Here is a 17241-nt window from a genome sequence, read left to right as displayed (position 1 = left end):
GGTTACCCAAGCCTACAGCCGCTGCTTGGTGGCCTTGCCACCCCCACAACCTGCAGGTATAAAGTCAGGTGGCCAAGGTAGGGAAGGCATCGAGAATGGAGAGACTCCAGGTAAGAGTGTAGGGTCCGGGACATCTCCCAACTCCACCAGACCCTGGCTGGAACAGATGGACAGCCCTGTGACCTGGGGGGAGGGGTGTCTAGCTGGTGGGCTCCCAGCAGGGCAGAAATGGATTGGATGGCAGGTGATGGGTCCTGAAGGCCAGGATCTATATTACACTGAATGGGTCCAGAGCCCGGGATGAAAACCCAGGGCTAGACTGAGACACTGGCTATGTCCCAGGGGCTGCTACTGTGGCTGTTGCTGAGCCCAAGTGTGGTATGGGCCTCCAGGGGCCCCCTGCGGCCACTGTGCCGGCCTGTCAACGCAACCCTGGCCGCAGAGAATGAGGTCTGCCCAGTCTGCATCACCTTCACCACCAGCATCTGTGCCGGCTACTGTCCTAGCATGGTGAGCTCACCAAATGGGCCGGGACCTCACTTCAGACACAGTACTGCCACCTTAGCTAGATGTAAGGCAGGTGGTGGCAGTGGGGTCTAAGGGGATGGCACCTGGGCAGGGGTCATAGCTACGGCGGGGGTTTGGAGGATCAGGTGGATCTTCAGCGCAGAGCCAGGGTGCAGGGAGCATCCAGCACTGTTTTTCTCCCTGGGCCCCAGGTTCGAGTACTGCCGGCTGCCTTGCCTCCTGTGCCCCAGCCTGTGTGCACCTACCGTGAGCTGCGCTTCGCGTCTGTCCGCCTCCCTGGCTGCCCACCTGGTGTGGACCCCATGGTCTCCTTCCCCGTGGCCCTCAGCTGCCGCTGTGGGCCCTGCCGTCTCAGCAGCTCTGACTGTGGGGGTCCCAGGGCTCAACCGTTGGCCTGTGACCTCCCCCACCTCCCCGGCCTCCTCTTCCTCTGAGGCCCACCCGCTAACTCCTCTGTCTCAAGGAGCTGGCAGGTGATCCGACTGTCCCTCCCAATAAAGGCTAATTTACAACTGCACTGGGGTGTCCTGTGGGCTCTGAGGAACACAGCAGGACTCCAGTTTCCAACCATTTTATACAAAGTCACAGTGTCACAACTTGTAGAAAACAACGTGGGAAGGGCTGAGTGGAGGTCAGCTCAGGAGGTGTCCATTGTGTCGCCTTCTGTGGAGAGGGGAGCCAGGCATGAGTGAGGTCCAGGGTGCTCCCATGGAGTCCTCTCCCACAGTGGCAGCAGCCTGTGTGGCTGGGATACTCACTGAGCTCATTGAAGAGGAAGGCATCTTGGTATTCCTTCATGTACTGTGTGGAGCGGGACTCGTCCAGGAAGAGGGAGTATACACGTTTGATGTCGTCCACCTGCACCTCTGTGCCCTAGGGACAGGTGGGACTCAGCTCGTGTCAGCATGAGGTCATGGCTCCGAACCCCCCCCCCCCCACAGTTTTCTCCTCGAAGATCACTGTGGTTCTTAGTTCCCCCTGAATACCCGTGTGCCATCCCTTCAGCCCTCCAGGCTAACTTGATGGCTTACCTTGCGTTTCCGGCACACCAGGCTGGCCGCTGTGATAAGCTGGATGGCGTAGCGCAGGGAGGTCTCCAGCCCGATGCGGGTCAGCACTGTGTAGGCATCCTCGCTCATCTCCACATCCTCCTCCTCACAGCTGGGGGTAGGCAGGCCTCAGCCAGGCAGAACGGCGAGCAGCCCACCCATCCCCAGAGCAGGTACGACACGTCTCAGGACCACAGATGAGGAGGTTAAAAGAGCACAGGCACAGGGGGCCTCCCGCCCCCGCCCCCCAGCTCTCCCCACGGGTAGGATGCCACACTGGTCTTCCCAGATACAGAAGTCTGGGTGAATCCCCCCCATCCAATCTCCGTGTCCCCCATAAAGCGGCCAGGGTGCCCCACCGGATGCGCAGAATCTGCTTGGTGTCCTTCTCACTGTAGGGGGATGTTGACACAATGAGCAGACGGTCTAGCAGGTCAATGGGGATGCCATGGGGGCTCTGGTAGCTGGTGCCTCGGATCCTGGGGGTCAGGAAGGACCATTAATGGATGTCCCGGGAAACCACGCTGGCCATCACACCCACCTGAGAGCTAAGTAACTAACCGCATGAGCACAGGCTCTTATCACCTGCAGGCACAGTCCGCCCCAGCGGGGCTAGTGGCTGTCCTGTTCCCTGCTGCACAATGGGCAATGGTGGGCAATGGGACCCACAGCAATCTGCTCCAGTCACAGGCAGTTTAGCCACAGCTGGGATGCTGATCTCCAGCTGCCAGACTCCAACCTACCACTCATGCACTCTTCGGGCCTGGGGAAAGCTGGCACAGACTGGGGACACAGACTGGGGACACAGACTGGGGACACAGACTGGGGACACAGACTGGGGACTGCAGGGGAACATCAGACGACAAAGCGATTGGGAGCAGGGCCTCGCTCAGCCGGGGCAGACCTCACAACTGGCTCTCCTTGGTGCCCTGGTCTAAAGCTAGCCGCCCCCCCCCCCCCCCCCCCCCCCCCCCCCCCCCCCCCCCCCCCGCCACCTTAAACCTATGGCCTTGGCAAGTCGATGAGTTGGTTGGCCTACTGTGAAGTGGGAGGGACGGAATGGGGTGAAGAGCAGAGCCAGTGAGGTTGCCGGGCCACAGCCTGTTAGTGCTGTTGGCCCTCTGCATCCTCACAACCACATCTAACTCTAGTTCCAGGAGATAGGACGCACTCTTGTGGCATCTGTGGGTACCACATGCATGTGAGCGCATACACAGACACACACATAAAAGTCAATCAGAAAAGGAAGGGGTTGAGGAGATGGTTAAGAACACATACTGGTCTTGCAGAAGTCCCCAGGGCTCCCAGTACCCACACTGCGTAGCTAGCTCATAACCGCTTGTTAAGTCTAGCTGCAGGGAATCTGACCTACTGTTATGGACTGTGCACACACCCCCTGCCATATAATGGGGAAGGGGGTGCCATGATAAAAACATGAGCAGGCTGATGTGCTTGATGAAGCTCATGAGCCGCCACCAGAGGGAGGCTGGCCCCGAGCCCCATCCCTCCCGGCTCCCCAAACCCAGGTCCTCTGCAAGAGCACTATGTCCTCTTAACCTGGGAACCACTGCTTCAGACCTGTTTTCTTTGAGAAAAGGGTCTCTCTCATGCAGCCCATGCTCAGCCTCCACAGTACTAGGGCTGCTGGCGGAGTGGGCGTGCCGCAGCGTCTTGAGGTCAAAAGCCCTGGGTTCTGAGTGACTTGACTGACCACAGCAGTCTGTAACATGTCTACTGGATGCTCCTTGCTCAGCCTCTTTGGGTGCCTTGACCAACAGTTCTGAACTGCACGTCGGACAGATTTTCTATCTGCCCAGGACTGTGGCGACAACGGTGAAGGCAAGCTCGGTAAGGAGGTGCTAGAGTACCAACCACGGCACTCAGCAGACAGTCCATTTACCCACAGGCTAACCCCCGGTCCAGAGTCCCTCTTCACCCAGAAAACTCGACAGCTCCTCACCGGGTGATGCCTCTGTTGGTGGCCATGATGAGGACAGGGGCCATGTCACTCTCCAGGGCCCGGTTGAGGAAAGAGAAACTCTCAATGTCCAGCATGTGGACCTCGTCGATGAACAGCACCTGGAAGCCGTCGGGGCACTGATCAAGCTCACCTCCACCCCTTTCTTCCCCCAGGTCATAGCTGCCCGCCTCAGTTCTAGTCACTCACCCCAGGGATGATCTCCGCCTTGCCCTCCTCCCTCCACTCAGCCACCTTGGCATTGATCTGTTCTCGGACTTCTGACTTGATCTCCCCTGTGTCTCCTGCCAGAGACATGGGGCATCAGCGGATCAGAGACTGTGTCCAGGACCAGGGGTGGGCAAAGACAGAGAAAGACAAATGCCACGGAGTAGGGCTGTAGTGCTACGGCAGCAGGCCCAGGACCCTGGAAGGCCCCACAAAAGACAGAAGGCAGGGACCTGAGGAGGGACTCAAGGGCAATGCCGGGAATGATAAACTCAAATGGAGCACAGAGGGCAAACAGGAGGTCTGGGAAGAAAGACTGAGGAGGTGCCATGCCAGGAGAGGAGAAAGACTGCGGGGGGAGACAGCTGACCTGAGAAAAGGGCCAGAAAGCCCTGAGTCCGAGAGTTGATGACGTCAATCTCGTGGAGGGACACGGTGTGCACCACCTCCTTGCGTTTCTGCAGCTCCCCGTCTGGGCACTGCACAAACTTGGTCTAGAGGGCCGAGGGCAGGTGTGAGGGCAGCAAGGGCACAGGCCCCGGGGCCCCACACCGGGAGATACCATGACGTGACAAAAGATCTAGAAAGGTCCCAGTGCCAGGTGAGGGTCAGCCAAGTACCTGGGAGCCCATGGCGTCATAGTCACGGGCTCGTGTGAAAGAGCGGCCCAGCTTGGAGATCTTGCCGGTGGCCTTGTCAATAGTGATCACATCCCTGCAGGGGCAAAGAGGGAGAGGCCCGGGCGGGGGTGGCGCACGCCTTAATCCCAGCACTTGGGAGGCGGAGGCAGAGGCAGGACGATCTCTGTGAGTTCAAGACCAGCCTGGGCTACAAGGGGAATTTCAGGACAGCAAGGGCTACCCAGAGAAACCCTGTCTTGGAAAACAAAACAGAGTAAGAAGACTCTCTCACTGCCCCAGCCATCTTCATGGCCCCAGTGGCTCACCCGGCCTGGACCTTGTCCTTGGTCAGAGACTCGATCATCTTGGTGCCCAGATCGTAGATGGTCTCCATCTCTGTGGTCTTGAGGGTCAGTTTGCCCACCTTGGACCCCTGAGGGGACACACCAGGAAATGCTTAGAGAACCTCATCCTTTTGTGGCCACAGCTTCAAAATTGCCATGGCACAGGAAGCTCGTGGAGGGGATAGCCTTGGAAAGTGGCTACCTGGGTGCCAAACTGTACCCACAATGTGTGCTGCTGCATCACTGTGAGCCCTCAAGAGTGGGGGGAAGTGCCAAGTGCTGGCATGGCTCTCTGTGCCCAAATGAAGGGCACTAAGCCCTGGACCTAGACCCTCTACTACTGAGCTGTGCATCCTCAGCCCTATTCTTATGTTTCTGAGACAAAGTATCACAAGACCTCCTGCCTCAGCCTTCCAAGCATTTTAACCACAGCAGAAAAAAAAGCGTTTTTGTTGATTACAAAGTGAAGACAACTGAAATGGGGCCAGCACACAGCTCAGTGGGCAGGGCTTTGAAACCAATCTTAACGACCTTGGAACCTGCATGGTCGAAGAACCTACTCCACCTACTCCCACAATTTGTCCTCTGACCTCTACACACACTCAATAAATGCAAAACTAGAAGAAAACAAAAAACCTTTTATAAAAGGTTAATTAAAAAAAAATCCTGCTGGGAGGTGGCACACCCCTTTAATCTCAGAACTCAGAGGCAGAGGCAGGCAGATCTCTGAGTTTGAGGCCAGCCTGGTCTATAGAGGGAGTTCCAGGACAGCCAAGGCTACACAGAGAAACCTTGTCTTGAAAAATTAACCAAACAACCCACACATTCTCCTCGGGACATAAGCATGCTTTATTTATACTACTCAGGCCTGGTTCAGGGAATCAACTACCTGTTTCTGGCCCCTGTAGAGTAGGAGACACCGTTAAAGGCGGACTAAGGGGGGACCTGGGTTTATCTGTACATAAATATTTTAACATTTGATTCTCTTTAATTACAAGCATATGTGTGTCTATATGTGGATTTGTGCACATGAGTGCAGGTACCCAAAAAGCCAGAAGAGGGTATTGGATCTCTAGAACTGCTGTCACAGGTGGCTGTGGGTGCTGGGAACTGAACTTGGGTCCTAGATTAGCAATACATGTTCTGAACCACTGAGTCATTAAAGAAAAAAAATCAGAGCTATATATGCACAAAACCCTGAGGTCCTTCCCCAGCACCACACAACCCAGGCATGGTGAGGCCTATGAGCCTAGCTCTCAAAAGGTGGGGCATCAGAAACTCAGTCATCCTTAGTTATATAACAAGTTCAAGGCAAGTCTAGGCTACATGAAACCCTGCATTTAAAAAAAAAAAAAAATCGGGTAGAGGGCTGGAGAGATGGCTCAGCAGATAAGAGCATTTGGATCCCAGTACCCATGCTAATAAACAAATAAACAAACTATAATATAATAATAATAAATCAGGCATGGCCACATGCAGGCCAGTGCTGCTGGGGATGAAAAAAAGGTCACAGGAGCTTTCTGGCTGCCAGCCTAGTTCTAAGTCAGAAAGAGACCTCGTCTCAAAGAAATAAAGCAGCATGACAAAGCAGGACACCTGACATCATCCTCTAGTCTCTGCATGTGTGAACAAGTGTGCACATACACAAGGACACCCAGGGCTGGGAATAGTGGTGCACGTCTTTAAGCCCAGCACTCAGGAGGCAGGAGGGTCTGAGGGTTCAAGGACACCCAGGGCTGGGGATAGTGGTGTACGTCTTTAATTCCAGCACTCAGGAGGCAGGAGGATCTGAGGGTTCAAGGGCAGCCTGGTCTATATTGAGATCCTTTCTCAAAAACAAAACACACACACACACACACACACACACACACACACACACACACACACACACAGAGCAAACGACAAAGAGGAGGGTCCTATGACACAGAAGTGGAAAGTGACCACGGGTTAGGTCAATGGGCTGGAGCACTTCTTTACTCAGGCATCCAAGTAGAAACTGAAACATCACATGAAGAACCAGCAACAAGGGTTTACTTATTGATCAAAACAGAGTTTCTCTCCATAGCCCTAGCTGTCCTGGATCTCGCTCTGTAGATCAGGGTGGCCTCAAACTCACAGAGATCTGCCTGCCTCTGCCTCCTGAGTGCTGAGATTAAGGTGTGCACCACCACGCTCAGCTGCAACACAGCACTTCAAAACCAGATTACCCACTGCCCTACACTCCTACTGATACAAAGCATCCAGAACCCGCAGGTCCTGAGGCAGGAAGAGATCTCGTGGCTGGGGCAGGAGAAAGTCAGGGCTGTTGGTAGACATGTACATTTTCTCATGGGGTAATAGAAAATTCTAGAACCAGACAGAGGTGGTAATGGCTGCATGACACCGAGTGCACTGCCACCACGCCACTCGTTCTGAAACAGCTGGTTTCTACTGAGCCTGGCTGTGGAGGGTCCCACCCTAGCAACTCCTGCAACACAAGTTCCAAGATCCTCTAGACTTGATGCATCAGCCCTGTGCAATCTCACCTCAATCCTTAGAGATGAGATTTCAGAGCAACTGCAAAACAGGACGACGGAAAACCTATTAGACTGTTTACTCTCTAAATTAAAACATTACATTAACTTTAAAGGCATGAAATAAGACAGCTGGGCAGCTGCCTAGGACACATGGGGCCTTAGGTTTGACCCAGCACAGAAAAACCCCAGAAACTCCCTATAACTGAGCAGAACAAATCCAAGTGCCAGACAGACACATACATCAGGGCGACACTGGAAGCAGGAAGTGGGCGGAGGTAGGTCACCTGGGTGGGCCTCAGAGCAAAGGAGCTCTGCGGGAAGGGAAACATCTCGTTCTCGGTACCCACAGTAACTCATCAGCTCACACACTCATCTTGCTAGTTTCTCATTTTACAAGAAAGTCTACCTCGGCCCTGTGACACCCTGCCCTTTGGCTGGAGGTGGCTTGGCCATGAATATGGGTGATGTAGGAAGTGTTGGGACTGAGAAGTCACAGAGACTCACTGTGCCTGTGGCTGGCCGGTCAATCTGGATCTCCACTACCTCTCCTTCAATGATCTCTGTCTCCTCCCTGGGACAGACAACAGAGCCTGGGTCAGCCTGGCCCGACACCCTGACTCCCTGAGCAGGATTTTGGGCAAGCAGAATGGATATCTCACAGGATACTCACTTGATACGGACCCCAATGGAACGGCGGAAGGCTTGAGTCAGAGCCTCTGTCTTGCTCATCTCCAGAGAAAAGATCTCACTGCCTGCGATGGCTGTGAACGGAGTGTCGGGACCCAGTGCCTGGGCCATGCCTGTGGGAGCAGTGGCCAGGCAGTTGTGGCTGCTGGCCCCAGGTCCCTGACAGTGGTGGGCCATGCTCCTCCTGAACTCCTCAAAACCATCTATGCCTCCATCCACGGCCTCCCCTACCGGCCCGGTTAGTTTCCACATTCTGCAGTCTTCCACCTTAGCACGTATCACCTTGCAGGGCACGGTGACATGGCCACTTCTTTTGGTGAGTGCTATTTCTGAACCGATTCTGGATGGAGCCTTGACTCTGTGTGTCTGGCCCCACAGTCTTAGCAGAGGTGGGAGTGAGAAGACAGCTGGGTCGAGAGAGCCTCAGAGGCAGAGATGCCCGAGGAGGATTCTGAAGGATGGACAGAGTTCCACAAGGAAGAGAGGTGGCTGTGCTCCTCAATCACTAGAGGACTCAGTACAGAGAAGGCTGTCTGTCTGTCCAGTGTTCACCCTCTTCCTTATCCCCAGAACCCCCACTTTATGAAGACAGCAATGATCCAAATTAAAAATTACAAAACAAGCCGGGCGGTGGTGGCGCACGCCTTTAATCCCAGCACTCGGGAGGCAGAGCCAGGCGGATCTCTGTGAGTTCAAGGCCAGCCTGGTCTCCAAAGCGAGTTCCAGGAAAGGCGCAAAGCTACACAGAGAAACCCTGTCTCAAAAACCAAAAAAAAAAAAATTACAAAACAATGCTGACGTGGTGGCACACACCTTCACCCCTGTACCCTGGAGGCGGAGGCAGAGGCCGGCAGGCGGGTCGGCAGGACAGTCAAGACTACCGGCAGCTAGGGCCGCAGCCTGCTCTGCAGCACTGTGAGTAGAACCACAAATGCAGAAGCACACGCTTCCCCACAGGGCGGCTACACCCGAGATCTGGACTAGAGCGGGGAAGGCTGGAGCTAAGCAGCCTTCTTGGAATACAAGGTCCCCCGACCATAGCAACAGAGAAGTAGAAAATGTTGAGGCTACAAGTCGGGGACCCCGTATAACTGCTCAGTGGTCCTAGACAACTTCCTGATGCTTCTATGATTGTTAAACAGTTAACCTGTCCCTAACTCCCAAGGAGAATGTCTGCCCCATGAGGCCGCTTACCCATGGCGATGGCTGTCTTCCCAGTGCCTGGCTGGCCAGCAATGAGGACGGCCCGCCCTGCAATTTTCCCTTCTCGGATCATCTCCAGCACCACGCCAGCTGCACGCCGGGCAGCTAGCTGCCCCACCATGCCCTGGGAAGCCTGCAGAGTGGGAGGTGAGAGGACATGGAAAGTGACTGACTGTCTCCAGAGCCACCTCTGTGCTCCCACCCCACATCTTGCCTGCTGGAAAAACAAGGTTTTCCTTTTCTTTCTTTTTTTGATACAGGGTCTCACTCTGTAGACCAGGCTGGCCTTGAACTCACAGACATCTGCCTGCCTCTGCCTCCCAGCACGGGGATTGCAGGTGTGCATTAATGTGGCTGAACTGCTTCAGTGTAGACTCAAGAGTTCTGAAGACAGGAATAGCCCTGCTCAACTTGGCAGGAGCAGCCCACGTACCCAGCCCCATAGCTCTACCTGTCTTGGTTCCAAGGCATCATCCAGTCCTAGACCCCGGATGTGAGAGTGAGCGCCTGTGTGGGAGGAAGGGAATAGTCACTGGCTGGTTCCAGGCCACGTTGTGTGGACTCTGAGTCAGGGGCTTCCCTCAGAGCTCAGGCTGCCCTCTCGGTCAAATGAAGCCAGGAAGAGGCCTGAGCACGTACAGTTAAGTGTTCAGCATCCAAGAGCTGAATGATGCTACCAAGGTCCCAGGTACTGGGTCCAAGAACTAACGGTGAGGGCCAGAGTGGGAAGATACTGGTACTTGGTACTCAGGGCTCTTATTCCACATCACCCTGACAAGCCAGAGCATGTCACTATCATTCCTGGGCCCATCCACAGGGATGGGGCGAGAGCACAGACAGCTTAAGGCCCAAGCTCAGACCCCATCCAGGAAGAGGTGAGGACAGGAGCCCCTGTGCACCAGATGACTCTGTAATAAACTCAAAGAACACAGGTGCCAGACCCAGTCACAACCCACCTCTACGCCACCACACCCGTGAAGTGAGTGTGTCACTTCTGGTGGAGATGAGATTCAGCAAGCCTGGAACTGTGTGAGTCCTTGGGTTCCACCCAAGCATTGGGAGTGGGAGGGTGTTTCATTTCAATAAAGTAGAACTCATCAGCCAGGCATGGCAGTACACATCTGTGACCCCAACACTCAGGAGGTAGAGACAGGAGGATCAGACATTCAAAGTCATCCTCAGCTACACAGTAGGTTCAGGGCCAGCCTGGTCTACATGAGACTGCCTCAAGAAGAAAAACAAGGCCAGGCGTGGTGGTGTACACTTTTTTTTTTTTTTTTTTGGTTTTTCGAGACAGGGTTTCTCTGTGTAGCTTTGCGCCTTTTCCTGGAACTCACTTGGTAGCCCAGGCTGGCCTCGAACTCACAGAGATCAAGGCCAGCCTGGTCTACAGAGTGAGTTCAGGACAGTCAGGGCTAAACAGAGAGTAAGTAGAAAGATCCTGCCTCAAAAAAACAAAGAAGAAGCCAGGTGGTGGTGTCACACACCATTAATCCCAGCACTCAGGAGGCAGAGCCAGGTGGATCTCTGTGAGTTCGAGGCCAGCCTGGGCTACAGAGTGAGTTCCAGGACAGGCACAAAGCTACACAGAGAAATACTGTCTCTAAAAACCAAACCAGCCGGGCGGTGGTAGCGCACGCCTTTAATCCCAGCACTCGGGAGGCAGAGCCAGGCGGATCTCTGTGAGTTCGAGGCCAGCCTGGTCTACAGAGTGAGATCCAGGAAAGGCGCAAAGCTACACAGAGAAACCCTGTCTCGAAAAACCAAAAAAAAAAAAAAAATAAAAAATAAAAAAAAAAAATAAAAACCAAACCAAACCAAACCAAACAAACAAACAAAAACAAAACAAAGAAGAACACTTTGGATACAGCAGCTCAGGGGTGGAGAGCTTGCCTAACATGGACGAAGCCTCAACAGAGAGCATCCAAGGGCAGTCACCGGCGCAGCTGGTCTCTGCCAGGTCTTCAGCTGCAACAGGCTCCCGCCCTTTACACAGGGAAGCATCGATGGCCCATGCTTAAACTACTGTCTTAAGTTTTAGAGACAGGGTCCCACAGTCTCTCAGTGACTCTTGACATTCACCAGGGGCAATTGTCTTCGCTCCACTTTGCCGGTCAGAAACTCGAGGTGCTCAGAGTCCACCAGAGCCGGTACTCGGAGCCCAGAGCCCTCTACTATGTCTTAGAGGTGACGAGTGACTACTGAACCAGTAGGCCAGCAGGACTCCCCGGAGACCCCTGCCAGCCTCTGCACCCCAGGCTTGCTGCAGGCGGTGAGCTGTGTCTCAGCTGCTCCGGTCATCTGTTGAGTGCTCTGCAGGCAGGGCCTGAGACACACCAGGAATGAGGCAGGCCCAGTACACCCTCAGGAAGCATCTGACCATAGGCACTTTGTGTGCAGGGACATGGTTCAGATGACCTCGAACTTCCAGAAACCTCACGGAAGCATCAGGCCTATGGCAGCATGGCCTGGGATGAGGGCCCCACCACGTCCGTCCTTCTCTGCCTGCCTGTCTGGACACTCAGCAGCAGTGGTCTCCCCTGGTCCTGACCCTGCTCACTTACCAATTCTCTCGATTCTTGTCACATCCCGGATCTCAGGGACTTTGGTGGTGGCTGCCTGCAGGTAAGGAGGATGGATGTGTGAGATTCCCAGGACTCCCTTCCGTTCCTTCCCTCACAGGCAGGCAACAGTCCAACCGAAGACCCCACCCCACCCCACCCCACCCCACGCTATCACTAATGGCAGAGTGATCAGCCCCACTACAGAGGCCCAGGAGACTCTCAGACCAGTGCTCTGGTTCCTATTAGGTACATGTCCCACGAAGAGCACAGTCCACACCTCTCTGGCATAACTTGGACTCCATGTTCGCAGTTCAACACGCTAGAGTGCTGTCCACCAAACATCTACCAGTAGGGCCTCCTGTGCATCTGTGCTCTGGAAGGAGCAGCTAACGCCATCCCCTCTCAGAGGAGAGACATGAGAAAAGACCTCCTAGAATGACTGAGCCCTTGGAATTCTCCACAAAGCAGATACATCGATGTTTACAACAGCCAAAGCCACACACATTCATATGCTCGGTGACCGATGAGTGAGAAGCAGGATATGTTCTATTCATTTATGAAATATTATTCAGCCATAAAGAGGAGTGATGCTGATACCAGATATGCCTGGAAGAACACTGGATGGCCGGGTGGGCTCTACACATAACGATTCCGTGTTGGATCAGCAACTAAGAGTACTCACTGGCTGCTCTTCCAGGGGACCAAGATTAAATCCCCTGTATACATGTGGCGTCCCACAATTGTCTAAAACGCTAGTTCCAGGAGATCCAGTACTCTCTGCTGGCCTCTGCAGGCACAGACTTACACGGAGACAAAACAGCCATACACATAAAAGAAAACATGATTTTAAAGACCTGCATGTGGAATGACTCTTATATGTAGTATCCAAAAGAGAGAAGTCCAGAAATAGAAAGTAGAGTAATGGCTGCCGAAGGCTCAGGGAGGGAGGTGTGGGAACACTGGGGTGCCTGATAAGAGCCTGAGTCAGGAGGACTGCTCTAAATCTGGGGCTAGCCCAAGCTACAGAGTGAAACAAGAGACAGAAATATTGTAATGACTCTAAGAAACCACAGTGCTTAGCATGCCTCCTCCCTGAACAGACTTCCAGGATACTCTACAAATGTTCATAGCTTGTCTCTTGCTGTACAATCCTTCCAATTTACTGTCTCTGTAGGAGGCTGGAGGGACTCCAGGAGCACAAGACCCCAAACTACTACTACTACACACAGGCCCTTCATAAGGCAAGCAAGCAAAGGCATACATCCAGGAACCCCAACTCTCCTGACAGATATTCCTGATAAGTTTGTCTTCTACAAGGTCAATTCTGTCCACTGCTGAACAAACACCTTTTAAAATTCAAGACCCAGCAAAGTATAGGCTAGTGGTAGAACTCCTCCATGCTGTGTGAGGGACTGTGTTCCATCCTGTGATATTTCATCTTTTTTTTTTCCCCTGTGATATTTCATCTTGATGGAGTTTATAATTACCATGAAAACAAACTTCTGGGCATATCCGTGAGGGAGTTTCTAGACTGGGTTAAATGGGAAGACCCACCCTAACCATGCACCAGCATTTATTGTTCTGCTCCGTGACTGAGGATGCAACACGACCCGCTGCCTCGGGCTCCCACTGTCACAGGGACTGCATCCCTTCGAACTGCGAGTGATAAAACAAACCCTTCTATGATGGTCAGTTGTACTTTTATGTCAATTTGACACAAGCTAGAGTCCTTAGGAAAGAATAATCTTAACTAAGAAACTGCCTCCCTGGGGCCAGGCGGTGGTGGCGCACACCTTTAATCCCAGCACTCAGGAGGCAGAGGCAGGCGGATCTCTGTGAGTCTGAGGCCAGCCTGGTCTACAGAGTGAGATCCAGGACAGTTGAGGTTGTTTCACAGAGAAAGCCTGGGAAGGAGAGGGACAGGACACTACCTCCATAAGACTTGCCTGTAGGCAAGCCTGAGGGCACTTTCTTGATGGATAATTGAGTGACATCTGGGCTGAAGACACAACAGTTAGTTGTATCGCTGTAGACACCAGTTACAACTCCTGCCTTCAGACACACATTCAAGAAGAACCCTGGCGGAAAAACCCCTGGCTAACACTATGGTGCCAAGAAAATTAAAGCCTACTATGCTCGTGGTGGCAGCACCCTCGGGACTCAGATCCAGTTGTGCTGGCTCCCTGGTGCCCACATGGGGCTCAGGAAGACATGTCTATGCCCATATACACATAACCCCCAAAATGTGAAGGCTGTGGGTCTGTCGCCAGGCTTCAGAGGTTGTCAAGTGGTTCCTGGCAATCTGAGAGCACCTCCAAACTGTTGAGGCCACAGGTCATAGGATGGAGCCAGGTGAAAGGACAGAACGACCGCAGGAGTCAGAGTCCGAGTGACAATGAAGCCTCCAAGGAGAAGTGTGCTGGGGGGACTCTGAGGGAACCAGCAGGTAAAGGTGCCCACCTCCAAACCCCATCACTGGAATTCCATTTCTGGGACCCACGTGGTGGACTGAGAAACCACTTCTGCAAGTGTACATGAGTCCTGGTGAGCGATCACCTACACAAATACACATGCCCACAAAATAAATAAAAATATATAATTTAGACCAGATGGTGGCGGCGCACGCCTTTAATCCCAGCATTCGGGAGGCAGAGGCAGGCAAATCTCTGTGAATATGAGGCCAGCCTGGGCTACAGAGCGAGATCCAGGACAGGCACCAAAACTACACAGAGAAACCCTGTCTCGAAAAACCCAATAGGGGCTGGAGAGATGGCTCAAGGCTTAAGAGTGTTTATTCGGGCTGGAGAGATGGCTCAGCGGTTAAGAGCACTGGCTGTTCTTCCAAAGGTCATGAGTTCAATTCCCAGCAACCACATGGTGGCTCACAACCATCTGTAATGAGATCTGGTGCCCTCTTCTGGCCTGCAGGGATACATGCAGACAGAGCACTGTATAAATAATAAATAAATCTTTAAAACAAAACAAAACACTACTCTTGAAGAGGACCCAGGTTCAGTTTCCAGCTATAATATGGGGCTGAAGAAATAGCTTAGTGGTTATGAGCAGGGCTGCTCTTCCAGAGGATCCAGGGAGGTTCATTCCCAGCAGCAGCACCCACATGGCAGTACGCAACCATCTGTAGCTCCAATTCCTCCTCTGTCCTTTGTGGGCACCAGGCATGCATGTGGTATACAGACATACACACGGGAAACTAGCCATACAAAGAATGAAAATAGGGGCTGGAGAGATGGCTCAGTGGTTAAGAGCACTGGCTGCTCTTGCAAAGGACCCAGGTTTGGTTCCAACATGGTGGCTCATATCCATAGTTCCAGTTCCAGGAGATCCAATACCTTTTGCTGGCCTTCTATAGGCACTGAAAGTATATGACGCATACACAAGCTTCTATATATAAAATACATATAATTACAATAATAAACCTAAGATATATAAAAAGTAACAAAAAATTTGAAGTGACTGCCAGGAAACCCTTCGGGAACTCTGACCTGAGTCTAAATACAGCTGAAGTCTTGCATCTGTGCCATATGGGAACGGAGAATTAAAAAACAACACACATCGACAGCCCAATCCAAGGACAGAACTTCAGATGCTTCTCCCGCCTCCCTCATCTCCTGCCTCCTTCTTCTTACCATGGCAACACCAACACTCTCCACTGCCCTTCCTACAACTTGACTGGGCTCAACACCGGAACTGAGGCCACCAGAAGGCCACAGTAGTCCTTCACCTGGAAGTCTGGGGAACTGAAGCCAGGCCCAGCATGTCTGGTCTCACTTCCTGGGGTTTACTCACTCGTTTTAACATCCAAATAATTGTGTGTTCACACAGACATGTGCCCTGCATGAGGTTCCAGGAAATGCCAATACTCCCTGGACGAAATGGCGAGCTCTGAACCCGGACTTTGTTTCTTTCCTCCCGGACACACTCCTGGCTCCTGACACATTTCCCCGTCCGCGTGACACATGCTCTCAAGTACACAGCACAGGTTAATATTCGCTACTCTCTCCAGGGTTCAGGCTGCCAGGCTCACATTCTTCATAGACACTGGGACAAAAGACTGCGGAACTGGCCGCTGACTGTATCAAGAGGAAGAGAGAGGAAGTTTCTGTAACATGATGTGGGGAGGGGCCAAGATTCTGCCATCCCAGGCTCTTGTTGATTTACTCATTCACATAGAAATCTGAGTATCGCGTGTGTGTGTGTGTGCGTGTGCGTGTGCGTGCGTGTGTGTGTGTGTGTGTGTAAAAAGAAAAAGAGAAATCTGAGTATCCACATGCCTCTTCCAACACACTTAGGATTCTTTTTTCCCCCCAGACAAGGTTTCTCTGTGTAGCCCTGGCTGTCCGAGAACTTGCTCTGTAGATCACCAGGCTGTCCTCTAACTCAGAGATCTGCCTGCCTCTGACTCCTGAGTGCTGGGACTAACAGTGTATGCCTGGCAGACCTAGGATTCTTCTCTGTTGTTTTTCGAGACAGCGTTTCTCTGCGTAGCCATGACTGTCTCGGAACTCTCTCTGTAGACCAGGCTGGCCTTGAACTCAACTCAGAGAAATCCACCAGCCTCCGCCTCCCAAGAGCTGGGATTAAGGTGTACGCCACCACGGCCTGCTGTGATCTAGTTCTTAATACATAGTTGCCTTCTCCATCAGGTTTTAAGGCCACGACTAGCTTTCTCCTTCCTCAGAGGTCAAGACGCCAGCTTCTTCCTTCAGATCCTCTTCCTTCAGATCCAGGTCAGCCCTCTTCCGTCCAGGCATCCTCCCGGCCCTCCTCCCTCAGACCCAGATGCCCTCCCCGTCCTCCTCCTCTAGACCAGGCCTCACACACAGTCCTCCCTCAGACCCAGGGATTCAGGCTCCAGCCCTCCTCCCTTGGAGTACTCTCTTCCAACACTTCCCATAGGCCCACGTGTCCTCCCGAGCCTCCTTGAGAACCACGCGACTTCCTCAGCCCTCTTCCTTCAGACTCGTGCATCCACCTCTGCTCTCCTCCCTTACATGAATCCTCCTCTTTATCTCTTGCTCACACCCAGGATCCTCCTCAGCATCCTCCCTCAGGAGTCCTCCCCATCCTTCCTCCCTCAAAGCCAGGCACCTTCCTTATCACCCTTCCTTCAGACCCAAGAGTCCTCTCCAGCCGCCTCCTCCAGACTCCAGAACGAAGGTTATTCTTAGTTCTCCACATGCATCCAACACTTACCACAGTTGCCATGATGCACACCAACCGCCAATGCCTCAGCGGAAACGGAAATAGGCTAGGAGCAGCCTTTGTTCTCTCTAGGCTCCCCGGTCATCCAGTCATCTCTATGGTTTATAAACTCTGTAACCCTCTCCGAGGGGCGTACACTAGGCCGCGCCCACCCCACAGGCTAAATCGGAAGGCGGGTGTCTGAATCCTGGGCGGGTTCCTGACGTCTCCTGCTCCTCCTTCTTTTACCCAGCCTCCCCGCCCCCCACACCGCTAAGACCGATTGCAAAATTCTGAACACTTTTTGTAGCAACCACACGTCTTCCACGATCCCCTTCGTCTC

At 53.1% G+C, this 17241-nt stretch overlaps 2 protein-coding genes across 4 annotated transcripts; one reads left to right on the top strand and one right to left on the bottom strand.

The window, feature by feature from the left end:
* Positions 1 to 333: 333 nt before the first annotated feature.
* LOC128124684 (lutropin subunit beta) lies at positions 334 to 1045 on the top strand. Its single transcript, XM_052761247.1, has 2 exons — positions 334 to 510; positions 720 to 1045. Exons 1-2 carry the CDS (start codon positions 334 to 336, stop codon positions 960 to 962), a joined length of 420 nt encoding a protein of 139 aa, XP_052617207.1. The 3' UTR covers positions 963 to 1045.
* Positions 1046 to 1083: 38 nt separating this feature from the next.
* Positions 1084 to 17234, bottom strand: Ruvbl2 (RuvB like AAA ATPase 2). 3 transcript variants are annotated; one of them, XM_052761241.1, is made up of 15 exons: positions 16911 to 17234; positions 11697 to 11751; positions 9584 to 9639; positions 9124 to 9265; positions 7913 to 8042; positions 7747 to 7813; positions 4709 to 4815; positions 4383 to 4476; positions 4133 to 4256; positions 3745 to 3839; positions 3538 to 3656; positions 1937 to 2056; positions 1560 to 1689; positions 1287 to 1401; positions 1084 to 1191 (listed from the first exon to the last, which is right to left on the bottom strand). In XM_052761241.1, exons 1-15 carry the CDS (start codon positions 16920 to 16922, stop codon positions 1166 to 1168), a joined length of 1392 nt encoding a protein of 463 aa, XP_052617201.1. In that variant the 5' UTR covers positions 16923 to 17234; the 3' UTR covers positions 1084 to 1165. The 3 variants fall into 3 exon arrangements, with proteins under 3 accessions (XP_052617201.1, XP_052617200.1, XP_052617202.1); XM_052761240.1 differs by lacking the exon at positions 16911 to 17234 and adding an exon at positions 15504 to 15530; XM_052761242.1 differs by lacking the exons at positions 9584 to 9639; positions 11697 to 11751; positions 16911 to 17234 and adding an exon at positions 8212 to 8380 and having other exon boundaries at positions 9124 to 9237.
* Between the last annotated feature and the right edge of the window lie 7 nt (positions 17235 to 17241).

Source organism: Peromyscus californicus, unplaced genomic scaffold (assembly GCF_007827085.1).
Source record: "Peromyscus californicus insignis strain IS unplaced genomic scaffold, ASM782708v3 Scaffold_4__1_contigs__length_199733344, whole genome shotgun sequence".
Lineage (NCBI taxonomy): Eukaryota > Metazoa > Chordata > Mammalia > Rodentia > Cricetidae > Peromyscus > Peromyscus californicus.
The sequence above is the reverse complement of the archived record's forward strand: the minus strand, read 5'-3'. Positions and strand labels throughout refer to the sequence as shown.